The 16,118-nt window shown below is 36.1% G+C and overlaps 2 protein-coding genes and 1 long non-coding RNA gene across 11 annotated transcripts in view; 1 reads left to right on the top strand and 2 right to left on the bottom strand.

Moving 5' to 3' along the window:
* Positions 1-1,803: 1,803 nt before the first annotated feature.
* LOC106323026 (uncharacterized acetyltransferase At3g50280-like) lies at positions 1,804-4,024 on the top strand. Its single transcript, XM_013761188.1, has 2 exons — positions 1,804-2,346; positions 3,002-4,024. Exons 1-2 carry the CDS (start codon positions 1,894-1,896, stop codon positions 3,896-3,898), a joined length of 1,350 nt encoding a protein of 449 aa, XP_013616642.1. The 5' UTR covers positions 1,804-1,893; the 3' UTR covers positions 3,899-4,024.
* Positions 4,025-6,462: 2,438 nt separating this feature from the next.
* LOC106327747 lies at positions 6,463-9,911 on the bottom strand. 9 transcript variants are annotated; one of them, XR_001267512.1, is made up of 5 exons: positions 9,865-9,911; positions 9,414-9,467; positions 7,180-9,184; positions 6,993-7,099; positions 6,463-6,517 (listed from the first exon to the last, which is right to left on the bottom strand). It is a non-coding gene; the product is annotated as an uncharacterized LOC106327747 (long non-coding RNA). The 9 variants fall into 9 exon arrangements; XR_001267514.1 differs by having other exon boundaries at positions 9,707-9,891; XR_001267510.1 differs by having other exon boundaries at positions 7,180-9,467.
* Positions 9,912-10,636: 725 nt separating this feature from the next.
* Positions 10,637-16,118, bottom strand: part of LOC106324102 — an 11,372-nt gene continuing 5,890 nt past the window's right edge. The window contains exons 2-3 of the mRNA XM_013762120.1: positions 10,934-11,205; positions 10,637-10,657 (exon numbers count right to left, since the gene is read on the bottom strand). Coding sequence (XP_013617574.1) covers positions 10,637-10,657; positions 10,934-11,205 — 293 coding nt within the window. The remainder of the gene's footprint in view (positions 10,658-10,933; positions 11,206-16,118) is intronic.

Here is a 16,118-nt window from a genome sequence, read left to right on the forward strand (position 1 = left end):
GAAATTGATGAGAGATTATATACACTTTCCATAATTCTTAAGTAGTTATTATAAATCATTTTGTGTTGGATATTTATTAAGTGTTTTTAATTGATTTTTAAATTACTTATTTTCTCTTGATTAAAATAAATACAAAATGAAAAAAATTATCCAATCAAATTAGGAAAATGTTCTGAAACTTCACATATGATTTCTACTTTGTCACTGTTTCCTGCGGTTTTTTCCAATACACGTGTATTCAAAGGGAGGTATTTCAGGAATGCATCACCCATGGAACTCATTAGATCGTACTCGTCATCTTACGGTTGGCGCATTATTCTCTCTGCTAAATCTCTTGTTAGCAAAGGACTAATCAAAATGGTGGAATCAGGATCATCTATCTCATTATGGAATGATCATTGGCTTCCTTCCACTCTCCTGGGAATAACAAATAAAAATCAACACAATCTTTACCCGGAACTAACAGTCGATTCTCTCATCGATGGAATATTTAGAACATGGAATTTATAGGTTATTTGGACTATGGCGGACCCGCAAGATATGAAAATTATTGAAAGTACTCCTTTAAGTCGATTTCATACAGAAGATCGGATGGATGGCATTTTACAAACAATGACAGATACACGGTTAAATATGGATATCAAGTGGAGCGAGTGTATCCGGACAGAGAAAGAATACCACCTGTGTATGGTCCTTCGGTCACCCCACTGAAGGCTTTCTGCTGGAAAGTATGCTGCCCCCACCTAAGATGAAATATCTTTTTATGGCAACTGCTGACAAGATGCATAACGGTTAAGAAAAAATTGAGGTCAAGAGAAATGCATAGGGATAAAATTTGCAACCGATGTAGAGCTCCTGAGAAGTCCATAAATCATGTTTTCTTTGAATGTCCACTGACGATCAAATCTGGGCACTTACACGAATCCCAACGAGTCCAGATATATTTTCCATTCAATCATTGTTTACGAATATGAATCATTTATTTGGAGAGTTTCCCCGAAAATGGAAAATCATCATTTTGCATGGATTTTATGGTTTATATGTAAAGGAAGAAACAATAAAGTATTTAGCAATTTAGATATGGATCCGAGAGATACTCTCAAATTGGCAGAGTAACTGGGCTGAAGGACAAAATTCTCCAATACATGGAATAAATCATATCAGGGAATAAATTCTCCATCGATAGTACTGACTATTACTAGGTAGATGGTGCTTTACTGACGGATCTTGGAAAATCAGGATATATATTCAGGGCAAGGGTGGTATAGTATCTTAGAAGGTTTTGATGGATTAATAGGAGCAAGGAATACAATAGCGAGTCAGTCGCCACTACATTTGGAGATAGATGCTCTTATATGGGCAATGAAGTGCATGAAGAATCTTAGACAGTTTTTGGTAACATTTGCAACAGATTATTTTCAGTTGGTGAAGATGGTTTCGGAACCAGAGGAGTGGCCAGCCTCTGCAAGTTATGTGGAAGACATAACATTTTTGGAGAAAAGTTTCAACAGCTCAAAGATCATTCATATACCACGAACGCAGAACTCAAAAGCGGTCAGTCTCGCACGCAGTGCAAGGAAACAACCGCTGTTTGTCGTTTATTGGATGCAGAGTTACCGGTGTGGTTTGAAGAATCTACATAAGTCTGTTTATGTTGCTGATAAAAAAAAAGAATACGCGTAAACAAAAATTATTTAAAATGATTTTTCTTGGGCTGTTTTTATGGTCAAAGTCTCCTTAAAAAAAATTCCAATAAGTTTTCACAATATCCAAAGTAGACGAAGCAAAACGGCAATTCTCAAGTTTGAAAACCAAAAGGGATATCTACTCTACTTATATTAAGCGATGTGAGACCTTACGCTTCAGAAATTTGAGCTAGAAAAACCTTTCATAATGAATTCTTCACCATCAGTGAAAATCGTCTCAAAATGCTTCGTGAAACCCAAAACAATCCTTGAAGAATCAAAGAAACCATACTATCTATCCCCATGGGACTTCGCAATGCTCTCTGTTCACTACATCCAAAAAGGTCTTCTCTTTCAAAAGCCACTTCATTCCACCGACACCCTGCTTGATAAGTTAAGAGAGTCTCTCGCCATCGCTCTCGTCCACTTCTACCCTCTCGCTGGTCGCCTCTCAGCACAAATAAACGAAAACACCAAATCATACTCTGTTTTTGTGGATTGTAGCAATAGCCCTGGTGCTGGATTCATCTACGCCACCTCTGACTTATGTCTAGCAGATATTGTTGGTCCTAAGTATGTTCCTTTAATTGTTCACTCTTTCTTTGACCACAACAGGGCCGTCAATCATGATGGACGTACCATGAGCCTCTTGACAGTCCAGGTTGATATTAATTCCTTGTAGAAAGAACTTTTAGACTTTTTATATTTTTTATTCATATAGAAATCAAATGAATCCCTCCAAACCGTACATACGACTTTCATCGAATACGGCTTTCCACATAATTCTATATGTATCTATGAAATCGAGTATGAAATTTTGCTTACTCACTTTTAAATTGAGTATCCGTTTTCTTCATTTTCCTGCTAAAATTGTAAATTTTGTATTTTACATATCCATACGATTGGGTCCTTAGATTTCAGAAATAGTGTAAAAATAAGTGCTGGGGTTGCGCGTTTTTAGAGAGTATACAAATGTTTCAAAGAAAACAATGCTTATATCTGTTTATCAATTTATTTACTTATCACTTCCATGTGTTTCGATACAGTTTTGTTTTGGTTCGGAATCAATCAACTTTATGAGTATGTGACAGTATTCAAAGAATTGAGATTTTAGTCGATTTATTCCCTTCTTGTTTTCTTTGTTTAATACTGTTCCAGTTCGGATTTGACTATAAGAAAGTAACTAAAATTAAAGAAAAATGTTGTTTTAATCTAATTATTTTCTTTCTTTCATTTTTTGGATTGTTTCAGTTTGATTTGATCCAGTTAAACTAGATTAGACATTAACAAATTGGTGGGTTTGTGCACTTGGTTAGGTCACAGAATTGGTAGATGGAATTTTCATAGGACTGTCGATAAACCACGCAATGGGAGATGGCACTTCGTTCTGGAACTTCTTCAGTGCCTGGTCCGAGATATTCCAAGCACAAGAGAGCAACAAAACCGATGAATTGTATCTTAAGAATCCACCAGTCTTAAAGCGTTATATCCCTCAAGGATATGGTCCTCTCTTCAGCCTTCCCTATAGCCATCCTGATGAATTTATCAGAACTTACGAATCCCCAATTCTCAAGGAGAGAATATTCTGTTTCTCATCAGAAACAATCAGATTGCTAAAGGCAAAGATTAACCAGGTATGTGGAACAACCTCAATCTCATCTTTTCAATCGCTAACCGCGGTTATATGGAGATGCATAACTAGGGCTCGAAGATTACCTATCGAACGAGAAACAAGTTGTAGACTTGCTGCGGACAACAGGGGAAGGATGTATCCTCCTCTTCCCCGGGATTACTTTGGAAATTGTCTCTCTGCTTTGAGGACGGCTGCAAAAGCAGGTGTGCTGTTGGAGAATGATCTTGGATGGGCTGCTTTGAAAGTGCATCAAGCTGTAGCTGATCATACAAGTGAAAAGGTAACTATAATGATTGATCAGTGGTTGAAGTCACCTTTTATCTACCATATAGATCGGCTATTTGAACCAATGAGCGTGATGATGGGAAGCTCACCGAGGTTTGACAAGTATGGTTGTGAATTTGGGATGGGAAAAGCACTGACACTTAGAAGTGGTTACGCGCATAAGTTTGATGGCAAAGTTTCGGCTTACCCGGGAAGAGAAGGAGGAGGAAGCATAGATCTGGAGGTTTGTCTTGTTCCACAGTTTATGGAAGCTTTAGAATCAGATGAAGAGTTCATGTCTCTTGTTTATTTTTGATAACTTAAGAATTTCTTCCAAGTTTCTCAACATTTGCAAACTGCTTATCACCTTATTATCTCCTGCTAGTCACCTCAATATGTTTACCATCATTTTTATTGAAGTTTAATTAACCATTTAATTTTATTTTGTTTACCAATAAATTGTTGATGGAATAACCGGCAATCATGCGTCTTTGCTTTATTTATTTATAAATGTAAAATTCATATTTTACCAAAATATAATATGTAAACTTCATCTTTGAGATATGCAAAGTGCGGAATATATTACGCAAAACCTACACACATGCCAATAAAATCTGAATTTTCTAACCATTTAAGACGTTTACGTGTTGACAAGTGGAGGCAGGACCATCTTGAACATAAAACTAAAATCATTTCCAGAAAAAATTCTATAACTTTAAATATATAATTTTTTTGTTCAAAAAAAGAATTTCAAAACTTTAAATTTGAAGTTTTGAGAACTAAAACTCTATATTAAAGTTTCACTACTCAAAAATTCAAATTCAAATTTTCACATTTTTATTTGTATTTTGACCCTTACAATTACACATCATATTTATGATTCTTATTTTGAAATGCACTAATTGATAATATATGGGGCATTATGGAAATAACTTTTTGAAATAATTTGGTATTTTACTTGTAGTTTAATATTTAATAATGTATATCTATTTATAATTTTATATACTAGTATAAAATTTTATTAATTAATATTGATGTAATATTTATATATAAGTGCTAGTTCTTCATAAAAGTTTTATAAATTTAAATTAATTATGAAAAATATAAGGACTATAGTATTAAATAAAAATAAATTTCAAGCTAAAGTCGAAGTTTTGCTTTTGGAGAAGAACACCTTTAAACTTTAAAAATAGAGTTTTGCAAACTTCAAAATAGAGAATCTTTTTGGAGGTGCTCTAAGGAAAATGGTGTTTTATGAAAGTGATAAAACTAACAACAACATGAATCAATGTCGGAAAATTCTCGAGAAACCTTTCTAAAATAAAAAATAAAAATACAGAAAACTAAAACTTTGTATTTTAAGAGTAGTACACGATAAGCTCCTCGGAAAGGATCATTCAATCTCTCGAACAGACGATTCCCGAGCATCGAAACAACCAAGCGAGCATCGTCCGACTCGCCATAGGGAATGTTGCAATGATCGACCCAACTCGCCATCGGGCGAGTTAGAGAGAGCTCATCCAACTCGCCCAATGGCGAGTTGGTCCGTTCAGCCCAACTCGCCATTGTGCGAGTTGAACAAACATAACCCAACTCGCCCAATGGTGAGTTGGGACCATGTAAACCAACTCGCCATTGGGCGAGTAAACCAACTCGCCATTGGGCGAGTTGGAGAAGCATCCTCTAACTCGCCAAAATGACTAGTTCGACCGTGTAAACTAACTCGCCATTGGGCGAGTTGGAACAGCCATGTTCAGCTCGCCTAAGGGCGAGTTTGATCAACCACAATTCTTCTCAGCCCACTGCCACAGCTTCCTCTTTCGAGCCTCGACTGAATTGTCTCTTGTTTCGTCTCGATCAGAGTTACCGTTGGACTTTACGATTAAAACCGCAAATACTTGTTTTCTCGTAAAAGTTCAAATTGATCGTTTAAAACGGCAACGGTTAACTTAACACCTTAGTTGTTTTCATTATATGGTCAATTTGAATTGTTTAAAATCGACATCATACCGAAGGTTACATTTGGATAAAATCGTAAAAATGTTCAAAGTCGCAAAACGGCTCGAAAGATCTAAAGCGTGGCTAAAAGCCCACTTACGATTTTTAATGAAATTAAGCCCAAGGTTACTATACGGTGTATTTATTATTTGCAGGAGAAAATAAATGTCAAGTCTCGAAGATAAATGTTAAGTTTCCGAAGATAATCATGAAGATCGAAGAAAATGGAATATTTCCGCAAGATGATAAACTCGACTTGGGGCAGAGAAGGAAACGGAAAACCGACCTTGGAGGCATATATTAGGGGAGCCGAGGCAAGGAGCATGAGGACAATTCTTTTAGACTTAGAACTCTCTGCACTTAGAAACTTTAGGCATTATTCCCGACATGTTCTGTTTCTATGACTGACATTCGATTACTAGACAAAGTCGCAAAGGCGGTTCGATCTCTTGTTCTACTGTTTCAATCGAACTACGTTCGGTTTGATCCTCGAATGGCTGCCTTTCATAAGGTTCGGTCCGAAATCAATCAAAACCTTTTTCATATCTTTTTTTTTTGTCTTCTGTTATCGAGCTGCAACTCAACTAGGTTTTTAGGTTTTATGTTGCTAGAACTATGTAACTCGCATACAACTCTTGCGGCCGAAGATTTTATAATCTTTTGTAACAATCGCAACGTTCTTACGCGGATTCTAAATAAGATATAATTTTCCTATAAATTTTTTTTGTTATCTTTTCATATTTTTCCGCATTTGTTTAATCACTTGCCGTTGGCTCTCGCAGAGAATCCAGGACCTTAGAGAAAGTTAGAGTTTCCTTGCTTTCCTTAATTTACGGAAATCGACCGTACGAATTTTGGTTCCCACATTTGTCCTTCTTGTTCTTACGTGCTTGCCATTGTACTATCCGTAAGTTGCTCGGTACTGTTAAACTTCCTCCTACAATAATTCAACAGCTTTTTAATCATTCAGACAAAAAAACAGATTGTTAAACAGATTCCAAGCGAGATCAATACGGATCAGGAGATAAAAAAAACCCCAAGCGAGAGGTGAAGCTGAATCAGCATGGAAGTAGAGAACATTCCCATACGGATCAATATGGATAAGCTAAAGTACAAGAGCTTCATCAAAAATCAATGAATCAAAGATACTATTAGCGCTTGTAAGAGAAAAAAGGCACATAAACTAAAGCTTCAACTGAACTGAAGGATCCACAAATTCCCCAAGTTTATGTTTCACAATAGACTAAGATCTGAAGCTAAAGGTTCAAGCTTTTCCCCTTTAATGGAAGACTCAAGCTCGAGCACACCATAAACACACACAAACCAGCGGCAAACTACAAGTCTACAACAGTTCCATCAAACTCAATCTATCTATAAGCTAAAAAAACAATACTTTGAGCGCTCGTAAGAACCTGAAATTATGGATTGGATTGAAGGTTCTCAGTTCTTTGGCTGCTTCCAGATTCTTCTAATTCATTTGGACTTGATCAAATAATAACCATCTCACATTCGCCATTATCTACAAATACATTTGTACTGTTAAATACATCTCAACTAACAGCAACAAATCATGCTAATCAACAGACAAAATCTTTATACCTTCATCATCAAGTAGGTAACCATGTATCCACGAACGTGTACACAATAGAGCCTGGACATTACTAGGCAACAATCTACTTCGATACTTGCTTATAACCTGAGAACCAATACTAAACGAAGATTCAGAAGCGACTGTAGTTAACTAGTTATAGGAATGCTAAGAACGTCCATTGCCATATATGTCAGAGCGCCAAAACGATATATGTTTTCTTTCCAATACTGCAGAACATTCAAATTATGATGACTCTTTATATCTAACTTTGTATCCTCTAAATACATATCCAAAGCTGACTTTCCTTCTTCCATATAGTCTAGAACATCATAAAAATCGAATTGATCATGTATCATTTAAAGAGAAGAGATCAAAGATTATTTGACACTTAAACGAATGATTATATAATCAACAAACATAAATAAAATAACTCAACAAACTTACATCTTGTACATCCAAGTTCCCTCTTCCTCTTTTAGCAACACGAGAATCTACTCTTGTTGAGCTCACAACAGGAGTTAAAGAATACTTTTTCCTATACTCTTCAAAAAGCTTATAAAGCTTATCCTTAAGGTGTTTAATCTTCTCTTTCGAAGTGAAGGGATCAAGATCATCATAACAACGCTTCAAAAGTCTAAATTTCATCCTAGGATCTAAGACAGCCCCCAATGCTAGAATAACACTATACTGCTCCCAATATTTATCAAACTTTATTCTCATCTTAGAAATCATCTCTCTAATGATGCTATCTTCATTGCTCCTATTCACTTTTAACAAACATTGAATCTTCCAAATATGTCCAAAGTATAAGTTAAATGTATTGTAACTTGTCCCAGACAGTAGAGTGGTAATACAGTAAAAAGGCATCAAAATCTAGTGGATAAGCTTTGCCCTCTTCCACTCTTGACTCGAAGGACAATATCTGTAGCTTTTATCAACCACTTTGAACCTATTTAAAGCACGCTCATACTTTAAAGCTTTCTCAAGCATTAAATAAGTTGAATTCCATCTATGCTGAACATCCAAAGAGAAGACAGATTCTTCATCACCTTCTATACAATCGGAGAGTGCAATCCTTCTAGCTGTTGAAGCTTTGAAATCCTTCACAGTATCTCGAATCTTAGACAATGCACCACTAATAAAATCTAAACCATCATGTACTATAAGGTTTAAGATGTGAGCACAGCGACGCACGTGAAAGAAATCCTCCTTTACACAAGAGATTATCATCCAAATTCAGCATATCCTTCAAAATATACAATCGTTAGCTGTGGCATTATCTAATGTCAAAGTAAACACTTTTTTTCTCAATTCCCCACTCTTTCAAGCATTCATGAATTTTACTAGCTAAAACATCATCGGTGTTTGGAGGAAGCAAATCACAAAATGACAAAATTTTGCTATGCAATACCTACTTCTCATCTAAATAATCTGCAGTCAAGACTATATATCCATCTCCTGAGATAGAAGCAGTCCAACAGTCAGAGGTTAAACATATCCTACTAGGAATTTTATTCTAACTCGGACTTCAGTTTTTGCTTCTCTTTCTCCCAAGTTTTAACCACGTCAGGTGCAGCAATGTTCCTAGTATAACACTTATAATCCGGGTTTAAATAACTAAAATAATCCCTGAGTTCCTCATATTCAACTGAACGGAAAGGAAGGTTATGCCAGATAATTACTCTACTAAATTTTCCCTAGCAACTTTGTCATCAATCTTCTTCTCTTTTCTTTCACCATCTAGTCCAAGGGAGCATTTCCCAGAGTGACGTTTCAGGTTAGAAGTTCCACAATTTCTAAACCACAAATAGTTTTTGGGGCATTTCTTACAATATGCTCTCTCTTGACCATTCTCATCTTTTCCTATTGTAAAGTAGTCCCATGCTTTTGATCTTCTAGTTCTTTTTGAATGAGAAGAACTTACAAGCGGATATTGTGACCCACTTGATGATTGTCCACCATTAGGTCCACCACCACCACCATTTGGAAGACATTCTTTATCATTGTCCATCACTTTTAGACACAAATAATGTAAGACCAAATCAATTTTAGACTAATATCACTTTCATAGACTCTCATCGACCAAAGCATCAATTTTAAAAGCACCCATAATCAAAACTAAACACATAATTAACACTAAAACCACAAGAATGATCAAACGAAAACCCCACAATCATAAACAAAAGACACATCTTCAGTTGGCAGAACAAGAAATGGATAAAGTCCAGTTATGTTTTGATACCTCTGTCAAAGCAAAAGCAAGAGCTCTATCTGATCTCTCTTCTCAGCTAAAGGCCTACATACAAAATAAGAACAAGCAATAACTCAGAATAAGAAAAAAAAAAAAAAAAACTAAGTAAGAGAGCATGCCACAAAGACTCATAATAATAAAGAACATGAATCTACTGCAATCAAATCCCAGCAAATCCAACAAACACATAATAAGGAACATGAATCTACTGCAATCACATCCCAGCAAACCAAAAAAACACAGCTCGTAATCTACTGCAATCAAATCCCAGAGACCAATCCAACCTCAGCATACAGAGCTCGGAATCTACGTAATACAAAGCTCAGTCCAAGAAACAAAACACAGAGACCAATCAAAAATCATATACATGAGCAATCTAAGAAAGCCCAGCAGAGATCAAGAATTTTCAAAGAAAAAATTAAGATCTAGAAACTAATCTCACAACGAAAGGGGATGAAATCGAGAGGGTCGCAGATTTTTTTTCATATATAAATACAAATAAATAAATTAAAAAATAAAATACTTTTTTTATAGTTTTGAATAATATGTTTTCAAATTTGAACTCTTTTATAAAAAAAATTTCGAAACTTTTTTCCTAATTTCTTTTTTAAATTTTCTTTTTGAAATTTGAAAATGTTTTTTGAAACTATTTTTATATTTTCATATTTATTTTTTTTTATTTCTAAAATTTTAAACATGACTCCTAAAAACCCAACCCTTATCTCTAAACCCTAAAACTAGATTAGTTAACACTAGGGGTATAAATATATATTTACTTCTTTAATGAAAGATTTTGGTCATTCTGATTCTTGTAGGCTATATTTGTGACAAAAACAATTAGGGCTATCCTCGAAAAAATTTCTAAGTTTATATATTTGTTAGTTATTTATAAAAGTTTTATAAATTTAAATTAACTATGACAAATATAAGGTATATAATATAAAATACAAACAATTTTGAAATTGAATTTGAAGTTTTCGTTTTGGAGAAGAACACCTTTAAACTTTAAATATAGAGTTTTTCAAACTTCAAAATAGAGAGTCCTTTTGTAGATGAAGACGATGTTTTATGAAAATGGTAGAACTAACCATAACAGAAACGAAGCCAATACATATGAATTTTCTACAAAAAGAGTTCTTGACTTGTTATTTAGCTTACAAACTTTTTCCAATTTTTTTGTTTCTCAATAAGCTAAAGACATCTTGACTTGTTATTTAGCTCTCACGTTCAAGGATCTATACACAGCATAAAAAACCTTTCAATGAAAGTCCTTAACTCTTTAGTGTTTCCTTATTCATAAGAAACTCGAAACCTTTTTGCAAAAGCTCTCTTTTTTCTTCTGTCAACTTTCTATATTATTAAGCTAACCAAGATATTACATAGTTTTGTTTACATGTTCTAGCTTTTTTAGCCAAGCCGTCTACATTATGTAATAGTGATCTACTAGCATAGTGAAAAGTGAAATTATAAGACTTTGAGATACAATGGACGTCTCGCACAGTAGAGGAAACCTCAGTGTGCCGAGCCTTTGTGATGGTTTTTCCAGCTAAGCACTGGTGTAACTCATCTATGAGCTTCTTGCAATCGCTAATGAAGGCAACGTTACGATATTGAAGCCTTCGCATCTGCTGAGTCGCCATTAACAACGCAACTGCTTCTGCTTCAATTGGAGAGTTTGTAGGGATTATAGAAGAGGAGCCTTGAAGTTTTTGGATGCCTTCTTTACTATGCAAGGACCATCCTATACCTCCTCCTTCTTTTTCATTTTTCCAAGATGCATCAACTAAACAATAATATTCAGCAGATTATGAAATTATTTCTGGAATTGAACACCAATGCTGAATGGATGATGTATGTTGCTGCGGCTCTTGTTCTTCTTGTTCTAGAGCTTGATTCCAATCGTGATGATCTCGCAAAGCTCCATGAATCACTTGCAAAATGTGCTCTCTTTGCTGTTGGAAATATATTTTATCTCTCATCTTCCAAAGTCGCCAGCCTACATGAAAATTTAGCAGCTCAGAACGGTCATGTCTTGCATTAGACATCATTGCATTTAAATTTTGAAGTAGGGAGACAGAGGTTTGATCTTGAGCTATCATAAAGTTTGTAGGAGTTAAAGACCAAATCTCCTTAGAAACTCTGCAATGAAACAGCATATGGTTCAGCGTTTCGACCGCTTCTCCACACGTTTGACAAGTATCATCCACTTGCATTCTCCTCCTGAGCTTTGCCGTCACTGGAAGGCTGTCATGAGTGACTCTCCACCAGAAGTTCTTGAGTTTGGGTGGCAGGTTTAATTTCCGCAAAGCCGAGCAACAGTTTTTAATCTCAGTTGAGATTCCATTCTGTCTTAGATCTTCCTGTAATCCTGCCACTGAGCTTTGTCTTCGAAGATGACTGATGTCACTCAAATTACCCTAAAGAGTGAATTACTCTCTCAAATAAGAGGTTCAGTTGTACTACTTAGAGATCGAATTCTCAGGGAGTTAGGGAACCTAATAAATCTAATTAAGTTGATTAAGCTAGGTTGATTGTGATTAAATGTAAAAGACAGGTTTGTAGCAAGTTAATTGTTCGATCGATTGATTGGGGTTTTGGTACTTAGATGAAAGTAGCTAGACTTAGGGTTTTTATTCAGGTAATCAGGATTATATTCCTACAGATGCCTAATAAGTTGTATGCATGATATTATAGAGCTCAATGATATCACTCAAATTACCCTAAGAAGTGATTTATACTCTCTCAAATAAGAGGTCGAGTTGTAGTACTTAGGGATCGAATTCACAGGGAGCTAGGGAACCAATTAGATCTAATAGTTAAAAAGCAGTAAATAAAGCAGTAAATAAATATAGCAAAGCCGTAAATAAAGCAGTAAACAAGTTGAACAAGACAATTGTTCAGCTTGGCAGAGAGTTGTTTGATGGAAGTATGGTTTGCTAGATCTAGGGTTTCTATTCAGGTTATCAGGAATATAATGATATAGAGGCTAATTGTTGCCTGCAAGATATTATAGAACTCAACTGGGAGTACAAATCTAACAACTTACGTTGTATAGACAGTCTAATATACATATCTTGGATCTCAACTCTCGTTTATTGATCACAAGAAAGTTCGATCGATTATTCTATAGGAATATCGATCGATACACCTTTCGCAATATCGATCGATTAATCTATTGGATCATCGATCGATATCGCTTCTAGCAAGCTCTACGATCAGGTTGATTATGTGTCCACTAGGGTTCCTAAATCAACTCTCGTATGTTTCTAGCAATCCTAACTCAATAGAATTCAGTTCAGAGAAAAGACCAAGCTTTGGCAATTGTGCCTAATGATTCTAAGATCAGGGTTCTAGTTCATGACTCTAGAACACAAGCAGTAAGAACAATCCTATGATGAATATCACAACTTAGTAGTTCTATATTTTGGGCTAATTCTTCATAACCTATCTGAACCCTAAACCTAACAGGTGGATCTATTCAGACATGAAGTTTGTCACAGAAATCATAGAAGAATAGATGCAAAGCATAAATAATATAAAATCAAAACAAATGGAGCTCTGACGGAGTTCCTACCTTCTCTCCTAACTAAGAGAAACAATAGAATAAAGCTTAGATAGCGTGTAGCCGTCAACAATGGATTATAAATAACATAAATATGGTTTCTGGTCGTCCATGGGTATTTTGGTAACTTTGTGTGGCTTCTGGGCTTCAGTCGGTCATAAAATATGCTAAGACCATATTCTGCCATTACTATCGATCGATACCAATGCTGTTTCATCGATCGACAGTTCTTCATCTCCTCGACAGCTTCCTCTCGCGAGGCAGACTGGCCACTCTTCAGTATAATGGGCATAACGTCTGCTACAGGGTTCTGATTGACCTCAAACCGGTGGAATTGGATTGCTAACTCAAAGATATATCTTGTGTCAAAAGATGGGCGCAATCTAACGGTGGGAAGGTCTCCATCCATAGCTAGACATCTGACGCGTCTGTGAAGTTCTACACCTCAAAAGGCTCCAAAATCACCATATTTCTCCAGAACGTGCCTGAACCTGTAAATACCCTAAATAGACTCTATATAGTAGTAAATATATATTAAAACACTTATAGAACATGGCTGAAAGTGGGTAAAGTCCATGGTCTATCAACTCCCCCAGACTTACCTTTTTGTTTGTCCTCAAGCAAAACAAACGGGCAGTCTCTCTGAAAGAGGTTTGAAAACAGAAGAAACTCACATGATTTAAAACTTAGAATCATCACCTCTGCAATATTGCAATCCACATCTAAGAAGTCTTAATCACAAAAACACATTATACCATATCCTAGCTCAGCAACCAAATTCACCTAGCCAACAACTTAGCAAAATCCTGTCTGACATTCCCCTCTACCAACCTCATTTCTTAATATAAATAAAAGTACAGGCTTTGCCTTGGGAGTATCGATCACAGGATGCAAGGATTTTCAAACAAGTATCTGGATCTGCAGGTAATAGTTAGTTCCTATATTTTCTCTCTACTAGTTTTTCTCTTTAGTCAAAGTCTGCTTTTATTGCAAGATCATTGACCTAGATTGGACAGGCTTCCATGAATCAAGCCTTAATGGTGGTTGCCACTAAGTCCTGTTCACTTCTTTTTGACCTATATCCAAGAATTCATGTGAATCGAACCTTGATGATTGCCGCCACCAAGTCCCGTTCGAATTCTTTTTGTTCGAATCCTTATGAAGCAAGTCTTAATGGTTGTAGCCACCAAGTCCTGTTCGGATTCCACCTAACTAACACCTATTATATATATATATTTTTTATTTATATTTTTTTTTGTTTTTTTTTGTTTCTTTCTTTTTTGTTTTTTTTTAAATATAAATATCTCTACCTATAATAAATCAAGGGTCGAAATAGAGAGAAAAAATGTGATAAATCTACACAAGGCTTACCTTCCAGACTTGTTTGAAGAATCTGATCCCATGTATACAAAGCCCCAAGACAAGCAATTGTGTCAGGTTTAGTGTTGGAGGTCAGCTTTGGTTCCTTCAAACAATCTCAGCAAGAGTGAATAGTTGACAGGTTGATCCACTTTAGTATCTTTAGTACTATCTGCAATCAGTAAGTCTAGAATGGTGCTAAAGAGTGGTTAGATTACAAGCAAAAATATAATAAGTTCATTATCCCCTTCTTGACTCGATAAAACACTTTTGAAAACATTTTGATAAGACTCATGAACACACTAATATAAGTAAACATCCCCCATACTTAAATTACACTGTCCCCAGTGTATATCTAGTCGGAGTTATGATCAGAAATAATCATAAGTACATAATTTAACAAGTAAGAACGATGACCTGCTCAGTGTCGATCGACACAATGAAGTGACAATCGATCGTTGTTGATGAAGTGCTCTCGACTGATAGCGACATGGTCTCATCGGTCGATGGCTAGAGCGATCATTCAACACGATGAAGACAAGATCGATCGTTGAATCTGAAGGGCTGTCGATCGATATCGAGCTGGTCTTATCGGTCGATGTGCTGAGGAATCTTCAACTTGGATCTTTTTTTTTTAAATAGATAACTAAAACACAATATCAGTATAACCTCCCCCAGACTTAAACAACACTGTGACCAGTGTTATACAGTCTAAGATTGGTGGAAAAATTAATCATAAGGACAATATTAACAAGGTTTCGCGAGTATACCTGCCATTGATGTGAGTCTCGAGCAACACAGTTAAGTGGTGATCGATACTTGTGATGCTCTAGCGATGCTGCGCAGCCATCGTCGATCCTTCTGCAAACTTGTCTTCCTCAGATCTTTTCCTTTTATCTAACATAAACAAAACACTAAAAGTTAGTAATAAATAACTAATAAAACCAATGCAAATTTTTTTTTTCAATGAACAGTGGCTGCTACAGTATCACAGCTACAGTAACTCCCGATTTGTTGCTACAGTGTCGCTCGATTTTCTTGCTACTGTTCACTTTTTTTTTTACCTGCATTAAAATAAAAACTTTAATCAATAACTGTAACACCCCCGAACCGTCCTAGACATATGGTCGACCAACCGGCCAACAATCAAACAAGAACATGACCGATCGACCGTCCAACACCCAGGGTTGGAGATGAAAGGCCAACCGGCCAGCCAACAATCAAACAAGAAGATGACTAACCGTCCAACCCAACACCATGGTCCGGAAGCGCTACGTGACGGGCTAGGGACGATCCGGTCAGAGTCACAAATTTACTCCACGACTTTGACCAGTTCATCCACTAACTCGTCCCGCTAAGTCAAGGTGAAAGGCTTTGCAACCCGACCAAAAGTTAACGTTTTCCGTTAGATCGAGGCCTAAGGCTTTTCAACCCGTACTACGACCTAACGTTGTGTTAGACTAGACTAGTCAAATATCAGAGTACTCATGAAGCGCATATAAAAACAATTTCTTTATTGATTCAAGAAATATTCATACATTGAATAATTCAAGGCCCTAGCATGCAATAAAAGCTAAGGCTAAGCAAACTGTTACTAAGTTAGACATGGCCTCCTGCCGTAATCTAGCTTCAAGTAACGGGAACCTGCATTAAAACAAGTCAACAACTAATCCCTAGTTAACCATATATACGCCTGAGTTCAGTACTCATGTAGTGTTAGACACTTAGACTATACAAGTATCATGAGCCGGTCGACCAACAATCAAACAAGAACA

Source organism: Brassica oleracea, chromosome C2, assembly GCF_000695525.1.
Source record: "Brassica oleracea var. oleracea cultivar TO1000 chromosome C2, BOL, whole genome shotgun sequence".
Classification (NCBI taxonomy): Eukaryota; Viridiplantae; Streptophyta; class Magnoliopsida; order Brassicales; family Brassicaceae; genus Brassica; species Brassica oleracea.

What these genes read in the sequence shown, in the direction of transcription:
- LOC106323026 (XM_013761188.1), top strand. Translation starts at nt 1,894, where the DNA reads ATGAATTCTTCACCATCAGTGAAAATCGTCTCAAAATGCTTCGTGAAA. An exon ending in TGAGCCTCTTGACAGTCCAG is followed by an intron (nt 2,347 to 3,001) that starts GTTGATATTAAT and finishes GCACTTGGTTAG; the next exon opens with GTCACAGAATTGGTAGATGG.